Below are 21,362 nucleotides of genomic sequence, written 5' to 3'. Positions count from 1 at the left end.
AGGGGACTCTTTCAGGGACAGAGCCCTCCCCTGACCAGCAGGAGATGACACCCCCTTGAGGGGATAAGGTGTCCCTACCCGGCCCCATCTCCATTCCAGCAGACACCACACTTGGTGTCCTGGTTCTTAGCCCTGAGCCACCTAGGCCTTCCTGCCACACCCTAGGTCCATTCCAGCAGGCACAGGATTGACAGATGCTTGGCCCCTTCAGCTGACCCCCACCAAGAGAGAGAGAGAGAGAGAAAGAGAGAGGACCGCCCCCCAAATCCCAGGGCCTTGGCTCAGAAGGAGGCACTGGGTGAGAAAAGGCGTGAGGGCAGGGTACAGAGACTGATGTAGCCAGGGAGGAGGAGAGAAGCAACAGAGAGCCACCCTAAGGGATGGGCAGGCTTTCCAAGCCTGCAAATAGCAAAGAGAGGCAGAAATAAGCTCTTGTTTGCCTTCCCATGTTTCCTCCAGTTACCACGGGGGGGGGGGGGGGGGGGGGCAGGCCCAGGTGACAAGATCCCAGGTCCAGGAGAAAGGGGAAACGCCCCACTGTGCTCAGCCAGGTCTCAGTCTAGCGTTTGTGGGAGGGTATCGCATGCTCAGCCCACGGCTCCCAGTTAGCAACTCCCGAGGGCTGCCATCCACAGACCAGCTAGACTGGTGGGTGATGGGGACCTGCTGACCTGGAGCCCCTGCCTCCCGAGCTCCGGCCCCACCCTGACCACGGCCTCGGCTCTATTCTTGTTGCTCATTCATTTCCATGTCGGACACCAGAATGTTCTTCTCGGTGGCCTCCGCTGGGCCAGAGCTGCTGCTGCGACTGTAACGGGCTCCTTCAAAGGACCCGCGTTCCGTGCTCTGTCGGCGCCGGTAGAGGAGGAAGGCTGCTGTCACCAAGGCCAGGAGGAGCAGCACGGCCATCAGCACCACTACCAGAGCCACCGGGTTGTCAGGAAGCGCTGCTGAGGTAACGATGGGGACCGCACATCAGGCCACAGCCATGTGCACCAGGGACAGAGGAGGCAAAGGAAGAGCCAGGCTCAGGGCTTGTCACCTCCACTCACCTGATGGCAAGAAGCCGTTCTCTCCCACTGTAGAAGAGGGAAGAGCCAGTGAATCACAATCGGTCCTCACAGAAATCAGTCATAATTCAAGCAAAGCCCTGTGAATTCTTCCTGAATGTCACTTTGCAAACACACTGAACCATCCGTGACGCTATGACCCAGCTATTATAATTCCCATCTTAGATATGAGGAAGGTCGAAGACTTGCCTCAGATGGAACAGGTATGTGTGTGGGGATGGTCTATGGATGTGTTCTTATAGGAGAGTGTGCATGTGTGTGGAGGTCAGAGGTCAATGTTACTGTATCGTGTGTCTTCCTTGATGGCTCTCCTCCACCTTATTTCTTTTCAGACAGGGTCTATCACTGAACCTACAGCTCATGATTCAGCTCTCTTGGCCAGCCAATGAGCTCCAGAGATCTATCATTTCAGACACACACACATACCTCTTCCAGTCCTGGGGTTACAGACTGTGCACTGAATGCACACTTTTATCCGGATGCTGGGAATCTGAACTCATTCTCACACTTGCCTGGCAAGCACTTTGCCCAGGATCATCTCCCCAGGCCTCAGAAGGCAGAGCTGAACCATATCCTTTGTCCTTAACTAGAGAATGATGGAACTTGCTGGTGCTGACTGTCTACTTTGAAAATTAAGTCTCAGGGTCAGTCTTTGCTACAGACTAATGTACCTGGTGCCTTCCCAGACACAGCATCTACCCCTGTGCACCAAGGCCCAGCCGTGGGCACGGAGGGCTGAGCATGCGCCTTCTGAGAGCCTGGCTTACCTCTGGGGAGTTTGCAGACGACTCCCATGGTGATGTTGGTACAAGCCCCGGGGCGCCACAGCCCGCTGCTGCTCTGGATCCAGTAGCAGCTGTTGTGGCTCAGCATGCTAGGGCCCAGGCCAGGGGGTCCCCAGTTAGAATAGTTCACAGCTGTGTTGTCTTGCCAGACCAGCACGCCTCCTGTGGAGGGAAGGTGCTGAGGAGATGGGGAACAGGTGGGGCTTTCATAGGTGGGAGGGAGCACCTGGAAACCCTACACGAAGGGCTGATCAATGCAGCCATGCCCAGTGGAGACCTGCTCCCTGGCCCAGCCTCATATTCTCTCATTAACCTCCCCGAGTCCTCTCCTTTCCCAAGCCCAGAGATCATGGCAGGTATCTCTCCTGAGGCCTGAGCCCTGGCCCTCCCCACACCTTCCTTACACAGGGCACTCACCTTTGGGGTTGAAGTTCATGCCCAACCAGGCTCCTCGATTCTGGGCTTCAAAAGTCTGCAGATGCTCCCAGACAAACACATTCTCCATCTCATCAAGGATGGACAGAACCGCCCCACCCGCTGGACACAAAGGAAGCCCATGTCAGGGCAAACAGAGCCTCCTTACGTTGACAGAGCCCCACCCACCTCCAGCCCACCCCCATTCACAGCAGTGCCAGCCCTCTTCCAGCGTGTGTGTGTGCTGTTGGATACTGTACATGTCACAGTAGGGTCTGTGTATTAAAAGGTGAGGGAGAAGTCAGGCGAAGTGCTCCTTCTCCTGGTCTGAGGATCTGGGAGCTGGGCTGGCCCCGCTCTCACCCACCTCTCTGGCAGCGCTGCAGCGCCTCCTTGTGGCCCAAAAGCAGCTCCATGTGGAAAGAGTAACAGTGATCCCTGAAGGGTATCCATGACGAGTCAGCCAGCCCCTGAGGACAGCTGCCACGGTAGCTGATCCTTCGGGGAGGAGAGGACCCTGTCGGAGTTCAGGATTGAGGATACGGCCCAAGCATCCTCCCAGGACCACCTGCGCACGCGCAAGCCTTGGCCCCCAGTGGGTGGTACTCACCTCTGCTCACCCCACACACCGCCCCCTGCAGCTTGGTATCACAGCTGGTGGTGCGCCAGGTCCCATCCACGTCCACGTAGGCACAGCCTCCCGACTGCTGAGGCTCCCCGTCTTGCCAGCCCACATAATTCAGAGGCTCCTCTGAGAGCCAGGAATACCTCCGTGAGCCCTGGGCATGAGGTGGCCATGGGTGAGAAGAAAGAGGAGGACTCCCAGGGAGGGGGCAGACAAGGCAGGAAGAAGGGAAATCAAGGCAGAAGGTGGGGTGGGGGCAGGGGAGACAGAAGCTTGACTTAGGAGCCCACCTCCTCACTGGCCAGCCCAATCCACAGCGGTCCTTGCAGCCCGCGGGCAGCCTGTGTGAGGTAGGCCTGGGTGTAGGGATCAGGCACGTATGCCAGGCTGGCATTTCGGCTCTCACACAGCAGGAGAGCATCTTCCCAGCGCAGAGGCTTCTGCAGCAGCCGGAAGGTGCCGTTGAGGTAGGAGAGCTCAGTGCCAGGGGCAGGGGGTGTTGCTGCTGGGGATGGGCTCAGGGAGGGGTCTACAGAGAAGGGGGGCAGGCCTTAGGCTGGGCTCTGCCTCCCTTACCCCACTCCTGGGTTTGCGGCTAGGCCAGGGAGCAGGTCTCCACTGGGCACGGCTACATTCATCACCTCTTCATATCAGTCACTGTTCTTATTAGTGAGCTACATTTGCTAACCTGCAGAGAAAAGCTAGGGCCTTGACAGTCTCCTGGGCAGTGGAGATACCCTGATATTGATCCTTAGGGGGTTCTGACCCCCAGGCACACCAGCATGTCACACAACCCAGTATCCAGCTGCCCACCGACTTCCCTCCTGCTTCCCAAGCAGATCCAAGACTCTGGAGAGACCTCTAGAGCTCCTAAAGAGAGGAACAACATTTGGTTCCTTCTGGCCTGGCCCGGAGCAGCTAGCCAGTCCTGAGGGTCCTGGCCCTGGATTCGGAAACACTGTGGGGCAGGGGATGTGATTGACACCCAGCTCTACATCGCTGTTCCACAAACCCAGTGCGGCAGTGGCTGGTACCTGTGGCCTTCTGGCAGATGAAGCCATGTGTCTCCTCCGTGCAGCTCCGATCATCCCAGCGGCCAGTGAAGTGGGCTGAGGGGCTGTGCAGGACCACCGCACAGCTGGTCTGGGGGGAAGGGGCTACTCAGGGAAATCCCAGCGCCTTTCAGACCACTGCCCCCCGAAAGGGTGGCTGAGGCCGGAAGAAGGGGGAGACGGGGGAAGAGGACAGCACCGAAGGCAGCAAGGGGCAGGAGAAAGCAGAACGAACGGCGTCCTCACCGGCTTGGTGCCACTGGGAGCAGGGCTGGGGCCAGAGGGCTCTCCTGGCGCCCAGTTGGCATACAGCAGAGGTTCCTGCTCAATCCACTGGAAGTCCCTCTGCGAGGCGTGCAGGCCAATCCAGAGGTCAAAGGTCACGTTGGGGAGGCTGGCTGTGATGAATGCTACAGTTCCCCCAGAAGAAAGGCAAGAGTGATGGAGTGGGTCCTTGTTGGTCCTGCTCTAGCCAGCTGTGGGGCGACTCCCCATGGGCTCCCCTACCTTGCTCTAAGGGGTTTGCAATGGTGACCAGCTCGGCTTCTTGCTGCTCACAGGAGAACTGTGCCTCTGACCACTTCACCCTGTCCTGAGGGTCCTGGCCCTGGATTCGGAAACACTGTGGGGCAGGGGATGTGATTGACACCCAGCTCTACATCGCTGTTCCACAAACCCAGAAGCCCTGCCTTTTGGTTTGGGGAGTTCTGAGGATCATACTCGGTCTTCGTGGCTTCATGTACAGCCAACACAGCCAACACTACCAACTGACCTATGTCCTAACACTGTTTGTTTGTTTGTTTGTTTTTGGGTGTGTGTGTGTGTGTGTGTGTGTGTGTGTGTGTGTGTGTGTGTGTGTGTGTGTGTGTGTGTGTTGGATTTAGGGCCTCACACATGCTAGGCAGGCACTCTACCAATGAGCCATTCCCTAACTCCTTTCCAGTTTTGGTTTTCTAAGTTTTTGTTGTTGTTGTTGTTTGGGCTTTTTGTTTTGAGAAGTTTCTCCATGTTGCCCTAGCTGGCCTGGTCTCTCAACATCCTCTAGCCTCCAGGGTCTGAGGCATACGTGTTTATCATCATGCCCAGCTTCAAAACACCAGGACAGATAATTTTCTAAATGTTGCTAAGAAAAAAGAAAAAAAAACTGGGGTGACAGGGACAGCTCAGCAGTAAAGAGCACCTGCTGCTCTTGGAGAGGCCCTGGGTTTGGATCCCAGCACCCACATGACACAGCTCACAACTGTCTGTAACTCCAGTTCCAGGGAATCTGACACCCTCTTCTGGCCACCATGGGCATATTGTACACATGTGGTACACAGAAATACCCATAAAATAAAAATGAAGGAAAAGTATTTTTAAAATAAAATGAAAATAGAGGGAGGGCCTGGAGAGATGGCCGGACGTAAGCTTCAGGACATGGGTTTGTTCGGAGGGTTATTGAAATCATTTGGGACTGGAGAAATGATTGTTACTCCATGGCACTCACACCAGGACAGTGCCACGCCCTGAGCTCACAGACCCCCAACTAGACTCCTCAGCTGGGTCTCTGGCAGCCTTCTTCTCCGCTCCTGCAGCAAGTGTGATCATCAATCACGCCTTTGAGAGAGGGCTCAGGAGGGGCTGGGCTTGGGGAAGGAGCTTAATCTAAAAGGAAAACGCCTAGGAGTGAAACCTGAGGCAAGGAGCTGCTGAACACAGGGCCACAAAGGCTGCTTTATGAGAAGCCTCCCTACACGTCACTCCACTCACACAAGGTCGGGGAGGCCCATCACCCACTTACTCTCCTTCACAACTCTCAGCCCCCCACCTCCCCCAAACTCTCCTGGACCCCAGTGAGCTAAAGGATAAAATGAGAGAAGGCCGTCCCGACCAAGTGGCCTCTCTCCTCCACAGGAGACAGCCAAATGCTGTTGTCAGACTGAGGCAGTGAAGAGAGACTGGGGTGCACAGAGCCAGCCCCTGCACAGCCTACTCCTACCATGACTAGAACCATTTGGCCTCCTTGCACTTGGCTATGGTAGGGTGTAGTAGCTTCCTTATGGAGAGAGATTCAGAGGTGGGGTGGGGCCTTCTGCTTCTCCCCAAATAGCTCCCTCAACCCCCTGCCCCTCAATATCACTCCTTCAGGAAGGGCCATTTAGGAAACTAGAGGACAGGAGAATGCTGGGAAAGGCTGCAGGGTTTCTCGTCTCGCCCCGTCCACTCTGGGAGCCCCTTAGAGCCCCTGAGGCTGACCCCACCTTGGGCAGTTCCAAAAACACCCTCACCTTCCTGCATCCGTGGTCCTCCTCAGCAGCACCCTGATTCAGCCGACCCGCCTTCTTGCAGATGGATGGCAAGGACTGGTTACAGGGACTGTCATTCCAGCGTCCTTCCTAGGGCACATGAGAGGGGAGACTCACTCCAAATCTCTCCCTCCCTACAAATCTTGCAGCCATCCTGCCAGCCCTGGACCTGAACCTGTCTCCAGCTTACTGTGTGATTCCTGGCAACTAACTTCATTTCTGTGTCCCAGGGTGTTCAGTGGAGGGAGCAGAGCTAGTTCACGGGTAGATGAAAGAACAAGTTGATGAGGGGCTGGAGAGATGACTCAGTGGTTCGAGTACTGGCTGCTCTTCCAGAGGATCTGAGTTCAATTCCCAGCACACACAAGATGGCTCATACATGGTGCTGTCTTCTGACCCCGACAGGTACAAGGCATGAAGGTGGAATGCAGGCATGCATGCAGGCAAAACACCCATGTGGTGATATTTTATCTGTGCACCCCAATAAAGTTTATCTGAGGACCAGAGGGAAAAGCCAGCCACTACAGTAAACATAGAGGTCAGGCAATGGTAGCACACACCTTTAATCCCATCACCGGGAAGGCAGAGATCCTTCTTGATCTGGGAACAGAGCCAGGTGTGGTGGTACATACCTTTAATCCCAGCACTAACCATAAAGGTCGGGAGGTCTGTACAGACAGGAAGTGACAGAGCTGGGCAGGAAGAGTTAGTGATATAGCTGGGCAGAGAGAGGAAATGGGATGGCAGAACAGAAAGGCATATAGGCGTGAGTATACAGGAAGTAGGTCTCTCTTGCTAAGGGTCTCCAAGTGGTGAGAACGTGGCTGGCTTCTTTCTGCTTTACTGATCTCTTGGTTCTAACCCCAATATCTGGCTCCGTTTTGTTTTGTTTTTTATTAATAAGACCATTTAGCAATTCGTCTACATACCCATACATGTAAAAATAAACTTAAAACAAAAGTTATTGAATACTTCTGAACTGTTTCCGAAATTCTCCCTCTAATTACTTTGGATTGTGGGTAGTTTTAGGTAAATGAACTGTGAAAACGGAGTACATGGGTGTTGTTTTAAACTAAATCGCAACCTTAAGATTTTACCAATAAAGACTTGGGGGTCAGATGCTAGCTCAGAGAGACTGAGAAGCAACCAGCTGACCTTCCTCCTTAGCCGACTTCCCAGAAAAGAGAGTTTCTCTTCTGTTGTCTCAAACCAAAAAACCCTGCCAAACTCAAAGTCCCTCCTTACTACTTCGTGTGCATTTCTCTATCTCTTTTCTTGATTCCTTCATACTATAGCTACTTCCTGTCAACTAGTTGCTGGCTCTGCCTCTTGACCCAAGGTTGATTTTATTTAATTAGCACAGTCTTGGGGTTCATAGCGTAATCAAATATCCCACCACACATGGGTCTTACCCTTGGGACTACTGAAGAACTGGGTAGAGTAAAGGGCTGGTGTGCCCAGACCTGAATCTCAGATGGTAAAGAGGAACACCTGAGCTTTCCTCAGTATCCCCAGCCTCCTAGTCAGCACTGAGTCTGCTCCACCTGACAACATGGCAACTATGCATCCCAGCACTCAGGAGATGCCTGGCTAATAGGAGACACTCACCAAATAATTTAAAATTTTAAATAGAATCCCCTGATGCAAATGAATCGGCTGCTTAGCTCCCCAGCTGCAGCTGATATCAGGAGACGTAATCTATGCTCAGGGCTCAGGCTCTTTGTCAAAATCCCGCCTCAATTCCTTCTCCCATCCACCCTGAGTCTGAATCAAGGCATGGCAAACAGACTTCTTAAGGAGACAGAACCCTGAGCCGACGAGGGTCCTGGAGGGCAAGGGCTGGCAGAGAATGTCCTTGCTTGCCCAGCCTCGCCATTGTGTAGGTTCTGGTGCCATCTGCCAGTAGGGAGGAACAGCAGGCAGCAGACCAAGAATGGGCCTGCCAGTTTGCCTCAGGCTTCTGGAGAATTCTCTCTTCCAACCCTGCCGGTAACTTAGCTATGGAGGTGAAGGTGGGATTCAAACCCTGCCAGCCACTCCTGTGGCAGGAAGGGGCTTGGTACCCACAGGAGGCTAATAGCAGGACACCTGTTTTTCAGCTAGGGAGAGGGCAACTGGAACATGGGGGTGGGGGTGCTATGGTGCCATTATGAGGAAGGAGAGTCTCACCGGCCCCCAGATGGTGACACAGTCCTCCAGGCTGTCACGGAAATTGTTGGGCTCAAAGGGGTGCCAGTGGGTGAAGCTCACGAGACTCCCATCAGACCACTCAAAATTCATCTGCAGTTTCAAATCATTGAGGCCAATCCACAGCTCCTCCACCTCTGAGGTACAAGCAGGGGAGGCGGGGAGGAGAGAGAAGACATTGAGGTCAGCCCCAGACCAGCAATGAAGGAAAGAATATTCTTTGAGTTTCCTGGGAGGGAAGGGATTAGACATTCAGACCCTCCCCTCCACCCAGCGCAGTGGCCAGGCAGCCCCTCACCTTGCTTGATCTGTTTGGTGATGAACTCCAGCTCAGCCATGCTGTGGATGCTAAGCAGGTCACCCCCACCCCGTAGACACGCCCTCTTGGACTCTTGCCAACTGCGCTTCTCAGCCTGCAGGCGGTAGCAGTGGCCCTGAAAGGGCTGCCAGCTGGGGTCACACTCCACCTTGACATTGGTCCACCTGTCTATGGAGAGAGGCACATGGATATGCTCAGACAGAACCCAATGGGTGTCTCACACACACACCCTCCCCAACCTGTCTCACATCTGCCTTCCCCATGACAATAACCTTAAGATACTTAAAACAAAAAATCCCCCATGGCTGCTGGAGGCCTAGGAGCAAAAACCCAGTGAGAGCAGAGTCCAACCACAGGACAGGCCCTCTCCGGCAGAGATGGGCAGGTGATGGGACACACTAGCTTCCTAAATCAGCATCGCCTGCAAACAGGGTTTCCAGCTAAGAGAATCCAATTTATCTCAAAGCCCCTTTGCTTATTAAATGGAACCTCCAACAAATAACATTCACAGAACACCCCCTCTCTGGTGTCTTGGGTAGTCTTGGGTAAAAGAAATGTGGGAAGCCTTGAGTGAGTAAGGGGGCCCTGTGTGACCAGAGGTGGTGTGAGCAGTCAGGAATATCACAGGGCACATCAAGTCTGGCAGATTGGTCACACCAGCTAGGGTCCCTCTCCAGCTCCTTCACTCTCCATACCTCCTCTTGCTTCTGAAGGCCCTCTCCTGTACCCACAGAGGTGCCTTTTGGGTTTGTCCGCTAGGGAATGGGGTCTGAGGGCAGCTGAGGCAAACAAGTCCTCACTTGGGTCTTGGCAAAAGAAAACAAAATTTCATCCAACCACCCACAAAGTCAGGCTCAGGCAGGATTCTGCCTAGGCAAGAGAGAGGATGTGGGCCCATCCTGTGCATTGCTCCAGATTAGAATTCTAATACCAGCTCCACCTTGGTCAACTTTGGGGTGCTCCCACCATACATCTTGCTAGAGACTCCTAATGTGGGTGGGCTCAGAAAGGGAACAGTCCTGCTCTGTAGCACAGGAGATGTCAATTATCTTTTGTTAACCAATGGGTGAAAGACTGCAGCCTAGAATAGATTTTTAGTAGCTATTCATGTCCCAGGGTGCCTGAGGGAAGGAAGGGTCCTCTGGATATGTGACCCCTGCTTTGGAAATGACATGTCCTTCATAATGAGACTGGCCAGAACACAGAACTCATCTTATTGCTTAGATTAGGCCTCCTGCAAACAGCTGGGGCTGAATGGGGACAGGAGAGGCAAACCCAAGCGAGACGGGTTTTCAGGTCCCAGTAGCTAAATCAGGGCTCCCCTCAGGGCCCTCTCCCTCTCTGTGGAGGTTTCCATGGATATACTATATTCTCTTTGTCAAAACCCACAGCTACACAAACTGGACAGCGCAGCCCCTCCAGTTTTATATTGGCAAGTGCCAGCCACAGAGACACTCGGCAGGCCAGGCCAAGGCTCCAGCTTTACCATAACTTTGCAAGAGGTAATGCGTCCATTCTCAATTTCCAAGTGAGGACTCTACATTTCAGAGACCCAGCTGCATGTCCGAGGTCGCATGCCAGAGGGGGACAGTCCCCAAAGCAGGCTCCGCCCATCACCCCACACTCCATCTCTCCCAGGAGGCCTCCAGATTTATCTCTTTGAATCACACCTTTGAGTGAGACACTCCCTGGCTTAAAAGCCCACAGAAGCTTCCCAAGGGCTACCCAGCCCCACTCAGACTTCGGAGACCAGCTGTAACCTGCCTTTCTGCACTCATGTTGAACGCCCTGCTTCAGAATCACCTGGGGGAGCGGGGTGTCTTGTTAAATGCAGGTTCTGATTCAGTTAATCTGGGGTGGGGCCCCCTCGCCAGCATTGCTAACAGGCTTTCAGGTGCTGCTGGGCTGCTGGGTTAGTGTCGGGTTCCCTCTAAAGTACAGGGCTCCATCTCTTAGCACTGCAGGCATCCACACCTCCCACAGGCAGCTCCCGAATCACCCCCCTCCCACACCTCTCTGCCTTTATGTGTGTGTGTGCAGGTGCACATGTGTATATGTGGGGGTCAGAAGACAACCTTGAGTTTTCCTCCTTAGGTGGCATCCATCTTTTTTCTTTTTCTTTTTTTTTTTTTAAAGTCTCTTGCTGACCTGGAACTTAACAAGTAAGCTAGCCTGGAGGCCAGTGAGCCACAGGACCCTCTTGTCTCTCCAGCACTGGGATTACAGATGCACCCCACCACACCTGGCTTTTTATTATTATTTTTATTTGTTTGTTTGTTTAGGTTTTTCAAGACAGGGTTTCTCTGTGTAGCTTTGTGCCTTTCCTGGATCTTGCTCTGTAGAGCAGGCTGGCCTCGAACTCAGAACTCACAAAGATCTGCCTGCCTCTGCCTCCCGAGTAAAGGCGTGGGCCACCACCGCCCGGCTTCTTATTTTAATATGGGTGCTTTGGATTGAACTCAGGTCTTCAACTGAGCTCTTGCCCCCCAGCCCTCCTTCTGGCTTTTAAACTTAACTATCAACCCGAAAATCTCAAATCCGACATCACATTCATGAAAACCCTCAAACTCCCAGAAGCTCAATCACTTTACCCTTCTCACATTCATTTCATATTTTCTTGGCCCATAGCTCACCATATTCTAACTAAGTATTACGATGCCCGTGACCTCCGGCAGACCGTGGTCACCACGGGTCTAGTGAATACCACCAGCCTTTAACACAGTTCCCAACAAAATGTTCGCCCAGTGAATTAATGGCACATTTTCCAGGCTGGCTAGAGAGTCCGAGTCACTTGAGTCTGTAGGAACAGGAAAGGCTGAGCTGGGTGTGGCCCTGACGGCCTTGGCCTCCTGTGACCTGGCTCACCTGGCTGGCTGGGCTCGGCTGTGGCATTGGGCTTCTTCTTGCAAACGTAGGGCAGCGCGATGCTGCAGTCATAATTCTGCCAGCCACCTGAGGACTCGGTCCGGATCACTCCACAGTTCTCTTCACCCGGGTTGTCCGGCTGATCTGTGGGACAGGCAGGGTGCCAGCACCGGGGGAGAGGGAAGCTCATACTGTGCCCTTACCCCACCAAGCCCTTTTCAGAGCGCCCTGTCGCCTTTCTCTCCCTGGGATGTCCGCGTTAGCAGAGAAGCCCAGCCCTCCACATAGCTTTGTCCATCCCACCCCTGAGTCACCCTGCTGTCTAGCCTGGGCTCATTGCCGTCCTAACCCCCTAACCAGCAATGTATATTTCAGCCCCTAGCTCCCCGGCGAGGGCCTGGGTACACAGCTGTAGCTGTGTGTCTAAAAGCGGTGGATAGAGACTGCGGTTGGGTCCAAGCCCTGGGCTAGGCCAGGACTCAGCTGACTGAGCAGGGTGCCTTGCTGGCAGTTCCCACTTCACAGCAACACACTGGGGCACATTCCAGGAGGGGACGGAAAACCGGGCTTCCCACCCCTAGTGCAGGGTATAAGAAGCCAAGCATCCGTGGGGTCCCCGTGTCTCACCATTCTCCCAGTTGAGGTACTTGAGGGGTGAGTTGTCCGACCACTGCCAGCCTCCACTGGTGTCCAAGTCATTAAGGCCAATCCACAGTGTAGAGCTGTAGCCAGTGAGGAGTCCTGGTAGAAAAAGCAGACACTGAGAAAGGGGAATCCTGGTCCTCTACCCTACAACTAACTCTTCTTCACATGCCCCTCCCGGGAGTCCCTGGGTACAGGGTCCTGCCTGGTGGGGGGAGGGGGCTGAGCTCAGATTCCTGGTGTCCCCCACCCCTAGCACGGGTCAGACTTAAGCCAAGGGGCTGAGCCACGGGGGGGGGGGGGGGGGGCTGCCCTCCACCTCACCATTGATGTAGGTCTGCTCATGGATCTCTGTGATGCTCAGCAGGTCCGCACCCTGCTGCTCACAGCTGGCCCAGGCCTCCCTCCAGGACAGCGTGGATTGGAAGTTAAACTGGTAGCAGCTGTCTGTCAGCTGGTCTCTGTCCCAGAACGTCTCACAGTCGTTACCTGCCACCACCACAGATGGACCATAGGTCCCTCCCCAGCTCCCACACAGGCCACACCACGTAAGAGGGACTTCCCTTTAGAAAGTTCTTCAGCCCTCTCTGAGTCTCTCTGCCCCGCAAGCCCAGCTCCCTGTTCCTCATCACCAGCCTCCCTCCAGGGCTCTCCCACTCTGTCTGCTTCTCACTCTTGATGGGGCAGAACCCCCAGCGCTCATCTTTGCCATAGTCCTGGGTAGTGGCACACCACAGATGCCCATCTTCCCGGCCAGTGCTGGTGCAGCCGTGGAACCACTGGTTGTCATATTTGAAGGGGATGGTACATGGCTTCCCGTGCGAGTTTCCCTGGATGGTGTAGACCTCTACGGGGGAAGAGAGCCATGCCTCTGTGCCCGGACCCCCACAGGCTGCCTGCCCTTCCTTCCCCCCACACCAAGGGAAAATCCACCATAACTCAGGAGAGTGGGGACACGGGAGTTGCAGGGTTGAGAGTCTGGGGTTGAGAGGGAACGGCACTGGACGATGGCTTTAAAGAGAGAACCAACTCTTGTTATTGGGACAGCCTAGGAACAGGGGCCGGCCTACTGCACACCCTCATTAGGTGAGAAGAGGGCTTCCCACCCCCTCCAATGCCTTTCCAATGCCACAGAGGGCTGAGCCAGCCAGCCACGGCTCCAGGCTGCCCCTAAACGTTCTAACTTGGAACACAGGTGTTCTTCCAGGAAAGGATTCCAAAAAACAAATATGTCACAAGATCTTGGTGACTAAGGTCCCCATTAACCACCTGCAAAACCTGTGTGGTGTTGTCATGGAGTCTCTCTGCAGAGTGAACGATGTGGGGGAGGGGCTTTTAACTTTAGGGTATTCATTTTTGAAGTCTTTATAAGAAATATTAACCTTGAGTTCTTTTAATTATTTTAATATGCTGTCATGATTTTTAGAAAATTGACTGTATTTTATTTAGAGAGGGAAACACACAATCTATAAAGGTCAGAGGACAAATTATGGGAGTTGTGGGTCCCAGGAACTGGACTCAAGGTGTCAGGTTTGGTGACAGGTGTGTGCACCCACGGAGCCATCTCACCAGCCCCAATGTCTTGTTCCTATTGTCTTTAGAACTAATGCAGCTTGGGAGTGGCTCTCTTGGCCCCTTCTCCTATCTCCTCTCAGTTCCAAATGCTTGCAGCACCTCTTCCTCCACGCCCTCTCTGTGAGACATGGCCCAGGCTAGCCTCCAATATCCCATGTAGCCGAGGCTGGCCATAGTCCTCCTGCCCTCCACCCCAGGACTGGGAGTGTAAACCCGAGCCGTGAGGCTCCCCTTAAATGCTTCCATGTCTTAACAGTCTGAGTTCTCTAAGGCTTTTAGCTGGGCTTAACACACTCCAGGCTCAGCACAATCCTCTTTAGAGTGTTAGCCCTTTTCCAGAAAAATCAGATTAATCTCCGTAGCCGCCTCACTTCCTGTCATGATGCGACTTTTCCCGGGCGTACGGGGAGTCCCTGCCTTGCATAGTCTCTGTCACTTTATGGGATGGCGCAAGCTAATTGTGAAATTTTCATTATTTTTACTTTCTAACCTTTAAATTTTGTGTGTGTGTGTGTTTTACAGGACAACTTTCAGGAGTTATTTCTCTACTTCCACCATGAAGGTTTCAGGCACCTTTACCCACTGAGCCACCTTGTTTGGCCTCAAATTTTTAATTTTATGTGTGTGCAACTCATGCAAAGGTGTTTACATATGTGGAAATATGTATTCACAGGCATGTGAGTGCATGTGGAGCTAGATGTCAGCACCAGCCTCCAGGCCCCTGTCTGGTTGTCCCCAGGCTCCAGGCCCCTGTCTGGTTGTCCCCAGGCTCCAGGCCCCTGTCTGGTTGTCCCCAGGCTCCAGGCCCCTGTCTGGTTGTCCCCAGCCTCCAGGCCCCTGTCTGGTTGTCCCCAGCCTCCAGGCCCCTGTCTGGTTGTCCCCAGCCTCCAGGCCCCTGTCTGGTTGTCCCCAGCCTCCAGGCCTTCGCACTGTCTCCTCCAGCTGACAATTCACGTTTCAGAGGAAAAAGACAAAGTTGCATCTTCAGAAAGGCCCTCCTAGTCTCCCACGAAACCAGATATCCTCTGTAGAGTTTTCTTTCAATGTCTACTTCCCATCTTTTATTTGCCATCTGGGTTATCTATGAGCTATCCACTTTGGGTTTTTCTTTTTTGGGGGGCAGGGGTGGGGTTTGAGACAGTGTAGGCCTGGCTGTCCTGGAACTCACTCTGCAGACCAGGCTGGCCAGAGCTCCATCTGCCTCAGTCTCCCCAGTGCTGGGATTAAGGGAGTACACCACCACTGCTGCCTGTTGTACCTTGGGTTCTACGACAGGGTCTCTCATTAGCCTGGGGCTTAAACAGTCAGCAAGGCTGACTAGCCTGGAGCCTCGGTGACCCTCCTGTGTCCGCCTTCCCGGTGCTGGGATTATAAACCTATTGCCTTTTGACACTGACTCTGGGGATTTAACCAGTGTCCTTACACTTCGGTGACAAGCACTTGACTCACTCAGTCATCCCCCAGCTTCTAATTTTGAATTTTTTATGGTTTATTTAATGACTCTAATTAGTGACTTTAATTGTATGTACGTCAGTGTTCTGCCTGCATGTATGTCCCTGTGAGGGTGTTAGATCTGCTGGAACAATGGGGAACAGCTGTGAGCTGCCATGCGGGTGCTGGGAATTGAACCTGGGTCCTTTGGAAGAGCAACCAGTGCTCCCCCCACCCCAGACAGGGTTTCACTATGTAGTTTTGCTGCCTGTCCTTGATCTCCCTTTGTAGACCAGGCTGGCCTCTAACTCACAGAGCTCCACCTGGCTCTGCCTCCCTAATGATGGGATTAAAGGCCTAATTTTGAATTTTTTTTTTAAAAGAAAATCAGGGTTGGAGATTTAGCTCAGTGGTAGAGCACTTGCCTAGCAAATGCAAGGCCCTGGGTTCAATCCTCAGCTCAAAAAAAAAAAAAAAAAAAAAAAAAAAACCCAAATAAAACAAAACAAACAAACAAAAAAGAAAAGAAAATCAAATCAAATCAAATTAAACCCTTTGAAGCTAATTTTCCTAGTTATTTGAAACTTCTTCCTATCAAACAGTGACTGCCAAGGGTCCACAGCAGTCAAAGGCCTTGTTACCCTAACCCTGTCCCTTTGGCCTTGCCTGCAAGGAGCCCCTCACCATAGTAGGGCCGAGCACACAGGTCCTCTTCAGTGCCGTAGATGCTCCACTGGCCGCTGCGGGTCTGGTCACCACGCTCAAGGGCGCCAGGCTTGGATGCGTTGCTAGCCCGGGCCCCCAGAAGCAGGGACAACTGGTCCCCTAGCGTACGACAATGCCAGCGGAGACTCAAGGCCTCCCGATCACATTCATACATGCCCAGGGAAACTGTGGTGTTGGCGACCGGCCAGCCTGTTCCTAGGCACTGCATGGCACCCAGGTTGAAGAGTCGATTCCGGGAGACCCACTTCCAACGCTGGGCTGGGAGACTGGCATTGCAGACTGGGGTGACTCGGACCTGCACACCCTGGGCCTCCAGACAGCCCTGCATCCCCTGGCTGAAGATGAGGAAGACGTCAGGTTCTGGAAGGAAAGACAGGACAAGAAGTCATCATACCTTGGCCTTGGTGACTGCTAAGGCCTACAGGCACTGACCACTACCCAGTACTTGTCTCTTGTGTGGAATCACTTGGTCACAGTTCAAGGTAGGGTGAGGGGCACAGCTATGTCCCTGTATCCAGAAGTGGCATAGCCCATCTCCACCTGGAAGCAGGATCCCGGCATCTGCCCAACTCTAAAATCAAACCGAACTCTGCAGAGCACATCCAGGGTCTCATACACATGTGCCCTTTATCTGTGGCCTCATTTTCTTCAGTACCAGTGACCTATTGACAACAAATTCCTAAGATATTAAATGGAAAAATCTAGAAATAATCCCCAAGTTTTAAATAACGGTCATTACAGTATTTTTACGATCATCTCATTTCCTTATTGTGGTTGGCCCCCAAAGGGAGTGGCACTATTAGGAGGTGTAGCTTTGTTGGAGTAGGTGTAGTATTGTTAGAGGAAATATGTGACTGTGGGGGTCGGCTCTGAGGTCTCCTATATACTCAAGCCACACCCTGTTGGGAGTGGTGCAGCCTAGTCTCCGATCAGCGTACAAACACCTGTCCAACTGGTCTCCGAGAGGCAAAACCCATGGAAGACAGTCTCTCACTTGGCAAGGACCAGTGGACCACAGGACTTTGCTGAATTCATGCAGCTTAAGGTCTAAATTTTTCTTTCACATTACATTGCTGATTTCTTGGGGTGGTTTTTAGTTTTAATTTGTCAGTCACACATACAACAGCTGTAATTTTCCCTGAAAATTCTGTTCTTTCTCAATGGTTTCCCCTTAGACTCAGCAGAGGGCTAATGCTTCTCAAATTTCTTATCTGGAATTACTACAACTCCTAATCCTGGGAACTTTTCTGAGACAACAGAAACAATTCGGTGCATAATGAGAAAACAACACTTGGAACATTTACCTTGTCTCAGTTCTGGAAGGGAGAGTAAGGCATGCATACACAGTATAGGGAGAAGCCTCAGGAATACACATAGTGCCAACTGTTTAGAGAAACTTCCCTGGACGCCAAGCATATAGAATCAATGGTAGGATCTGGTGTGCTCCAAGAGGAAAAATACAATGCAAAACATGGGATGGATAGACCCGTCTTCACCACACACGGGAGCTTATATTGGTGGGAGAAGTACGGTGTAGTGAGACGGGGAAAGAATGCCTTACCAAAGTCTGCCTTCTGCAGAGAGACTGAGACATGGGACCCTCTTGTAGAGAGGGAACTCTACAAAAGCATATCTTGCAGACATGAAAGAATGGTCTAGGTTTGAATATTGTAGTCCTTAAAGCATTGTGCCCATGTCCATCACTTTCTAAACTTTGTAACCGTAGGTAGCTGCCAGCTGACATTAGTGTTGCAAGAGCAGGATGTGTCTAGCTTGATACTTAGTTAAGCTGCAAAAATGCTGAACTCTGTGTCTAGAATAAGGTTATATAGGGGGTGGAAAAGTATGTGGGGAAAAAGGGGAACAATGTTTTGTTTTTTTTTTAATTACAATGTGTTCCTTAAAATACCATGTATTTCTTGAAAGTCAAAAATAAGAGCCAGTAAGAAAGCTGCTCATGTAAGCCTCATAGAAAGAACTCTGTTAAAATATAAACAAAGACGGCTCAAGCTATTTGGAGCCATTTGAATGCAATCCACTTGGTGGTCAGATTTCTTCCTTGCGCCGACACCCCTTCCCTGTCTCAGGACCTGAAACCAGAGCCGAAGCTGAACCCCAGTAACACCCAGTGTCTCAGGCCACTTCCCGTGACCTGCAAGATACAGAACTCTCAGCGTCTTCTCCAGCACCACGTCTGCCTGCATGCTGCTTTGCTTCCCGCCATGACATTAATGGACTAAACCTTTGAACTATAAGCAAGCCACTCAAATTGAATGTTTTCCTTTATAAAGTTGGCGTGGTCATGGTATCTCTTCACAGCAATAGAAATCCTAAGACACATCATTAATTTCTTACTATTCCCAATTTATTTATGTCCATGTTTGGTTGTTTTCCAGTCTCAGGGCCTTTGCACTATTTCCTCCACCCAACCACTCACATTTCAGAAGAGAAACAAACAAAAAAGGCCAACGTCTGTAATCCCAGCATTCGGGAGGCAGAGGCAGGTGGATCTCTGTGAGTTTGAGGCCAGCCTGGTCTACAGAACAAGTTCCTGGAAAGGCTCCAAAGCTACAAAGAGAAACCCTGTCTCAAAAAACCTAAAAAAAAAAAAAAGAAAGAAAGAAAGAAAGAAAGAAAGATAAAAAGAAAGAAAAAGAAAAAAATAGATTTTCAGAGACCCTCTGTAATCTCCTAATAAACCATAGTTATTCTCTATTTTATGGTTTGATTATAATTTTCCTTGCACTATTTACTTTTGATTCCCCACCACACACACATCTGAATTATCTATGAGCCTGATGCCTGCATTATCTGGTCATTTTTATTGTCTACTAGACATTGTGGATAATGTCTACTAATTGTTTTAGAATTCTTATTGTATGTACACCACATATATGCAGTGCCTAAGGATACCGGAAGAGGACACTGGATCCCTTAGAGCTGGAGTTACATGTGGTTGTAGTGTCTAAAGTGGGTGCTGGGAACCAAGCCTAGGTCCTCCAGAAAAGTAGAGAGTGCTCTTAACAGCTGGGTCATCTCTCCAGCCCCCATGTCCACTTAATTTTATTATATATCGGACATCACAGGTGTTCTATTGTATGCTGGGCCTTGTGGGTGATGTGCTGTAGGGAATGGGCTATTTTTAAATTTTCCTATAAAGATTGTTGAGTTCTGTTTTGACAGGCAGTTACTTTCACAGTGGATCACTTAGATCCTGTGGAAGCTGGGTTTCAGGCTTTGTCATGCTTTGGGTCTTAGGGTGTACTCCCTAGCCTTGGACTCAGTCTTGAAGTGAGGCCCTACTGGAGCTTTAGGAGGCGACCTCAAGAGGTGACCTCAGGAGGTGACCTCAGGCCTCCTTTGACTTGGTGGCACTTTCTTGCAAACTCTGCTCAGGAGACAGCTTAAACTTCTACCTCCAGCTGCTCCTTCTGGCTGGACACGGGGACCTGTGGCCTTTCCCTGTATATGACAACTTAGGAACCACTGAGGCTCTGAAGAGTCTGACGGAAGAACTTCTGAAACTACTTCCTGTCTAGAATCTTCCCTGTTGGCTTTTAGCCTTTTTAGTAACCTCAAACTCAGATCTGTTTCCGATCAGCCCCTCAAGCTGGGCAGTGTGCTCAGGGGAAAAGTTGCTCAACATATCACTCACCTAGTTTTCTTTTCTTTTTTAAGAATATACTTTCTTTTTTGTTAATTTTTATTACATTTTAAAATTTACCCCCTGCACATATGTGTGTGTGTGAGTGTGTGTGTGTGTGTGTGCACACACTCTCAACACAATTTGTGGGAGTCAATTCTCTCTCTCTACCATTTGGATCCTGGGGATTGAATTCAAATCACCAGGCTTAGTAGCAGGCATCTTTACCAGCTAAGCCATCTTACCCTCCTTGCTTTTTTCTTTCAAATTTTTCTCTCCCTACATCTGTCTGGTTTTAGTTATTCTCCACTGCCTTCAGACCATCATATATTGTATTTTATTCTTAGTCTCTAAGTATTCTTGGCCATAGAGTTAGACTTCCACAAGCTAGGCTGTCATTTCCAGAAGCAGAATGTATTATCTCACGTGTTCTACTTCTTGTCCCCCTCTTCCCTCTAAGCTCTTGAGAGCTTTCTGTGTCTCCTCCATCACTGTGCCCCTAGCTCCTATAACCCTGACACACAGCAGCACTCAGCACACACTGGGTATCAAGCACATGTGCATGAATAAATCTCATATCTACATCATAATTAAACCAAGCCTGTCCTGCTCCTCATCCACTAGATTAGTTTTTTTGTTTTTTTTTCTAATACAAATTAGAATGCTACAAACTCCTGTCAAAATACCTGAGTGGGAGGCCCAGTGGGGTCCTGTCCCTCTAGCCTGATAGCACAGTGTGTGTGTGTGTGTGTGTGTGTGTGTGTGTGTGTGTGTGTGTGTGTGTGTAGGGGTCCTCTCTGGCAAAATGCACATGAGCTTCCCACAGGACCATCTAGGTGGCTGCCACAGCTAAACTTCCAATCACTGGCTCCTCCATCCTTGATCTGCTCCTTCTTTCTCCTACAGTCTGAAGTATTTACATCCCTCTCCAAATATCTGTTTTGAAACCTGGGGGTGATGGTGTTAGGGTGTGGGCCTCTGAGAAGTGTTGAGGTTATAAGGGTAATAACACTAATTAATAGGATTCATGCCCTTATAAAAGACTCTCTAGGGAGGGCTGGGGATGTAGCTCTGTTAGTACAGTGCTTGCCCAGAACACACAAAGTCCTGGGTTCAATCCTCAGCACCACATAAACCAGGCATATTGGGTACATGCCTGTAATCCCACCACCAGCAATCAGGAGATGGGTGTAGGAGGGAAGCAATTCATGATCATCCTTGGCTAATGGAATTCAAGGCCAGCCTGAGCTAACTGAGTCTCCTTCACTTCCGACCTATGAGGTAATAGTGAGAAGATGCCTGTGTGTGGGAGGAATGAGCTTCACCAGACCCTGAAGCTGTTGACGCCTTGAACTTTGACTCTGTAATTTCCAAATAAACCTCTGTCGTTTATAACCCTCCTAATTGTGATATTTGTGATCAACACAAATGACTCCTATTTCAGGAATAGAGAAATATAACTGGGCCCCGGATTAGATCCAGACCTACACAGTCTTCCTTTAAGGTTTAGTATCTTTGTGTGAGTGCAAGTTTGTGTGTGTGTGTGTGTGTGTGTGTGTGTGTGTGTGTGTGTTTGTATGTGTGTTGTGATGTATGCACATGTCGTGTATGTGGGTGCATGAGACTGTATTCCATGTTTGGAGGCCAATATCCTGCCTTACTGCTCTCTGTTTTAGTCTCTTGAGACAGAGTCTCTCACTGAACCAGCTAGGCTGGCAACCAACAAGCCCCAGAGATCTTCCT

The 21,362-nt window shown here is 51.2% G+C and overlaps 1 protein-coding gene across 1 annotated transcript; it reads right to left on the bottom strand.

The window, feature by feature from the left end:
- Positions 1–6: 6 nt before the first annotated feature.
- Mrc2 (mannose receptor C type 2) lies at positions 7–16,340 on the bottom strand (the record flags this gene model as incomplete). Its single annotated transcript, XM_036195318.1, has 18 exons — positions 7–950; positions 1,053–1,079; positions 1,838–2,017; positions 2,273–2,392; positions 2,637–2,786; positions 2,880–3,048; positions 3,185–3,423; positions 3,929–4,037; positions 4,193–4,356; positions 4,454–4,568; positions 6,214–6,321; positions 8,401–8,555; positions 8,717–8,905; positions 11,603–11,746; positions 12,230–12,343; positions 12,569–12,733; positions 12,918–13,091; positions 15,935–16,340. Coding segments are annotated over 18 exons (2,955 nt in total), but the record flags the coding sequence as incomplete, so codon positions are not given.
- Between the last annotated feature and the right edge of the window lie 5,022 nt (positions 16,341–21,362).

Source organism: Onychomys torridus, chromosome 8 (assembly GCF_903995425.1).
Source record: "Onychomys torridus chromosome 8, mOncTor1.1, whole genome shotgun sequence".
NCBI lineage: Eukaryota > Metazoa > Chordata > Mammalia > Rodentia > Cricetidae > Onychomys > Onychomys torridus.
This window is presented reverse-complemented; position numbering and strand designations above follow the sequence as displayed.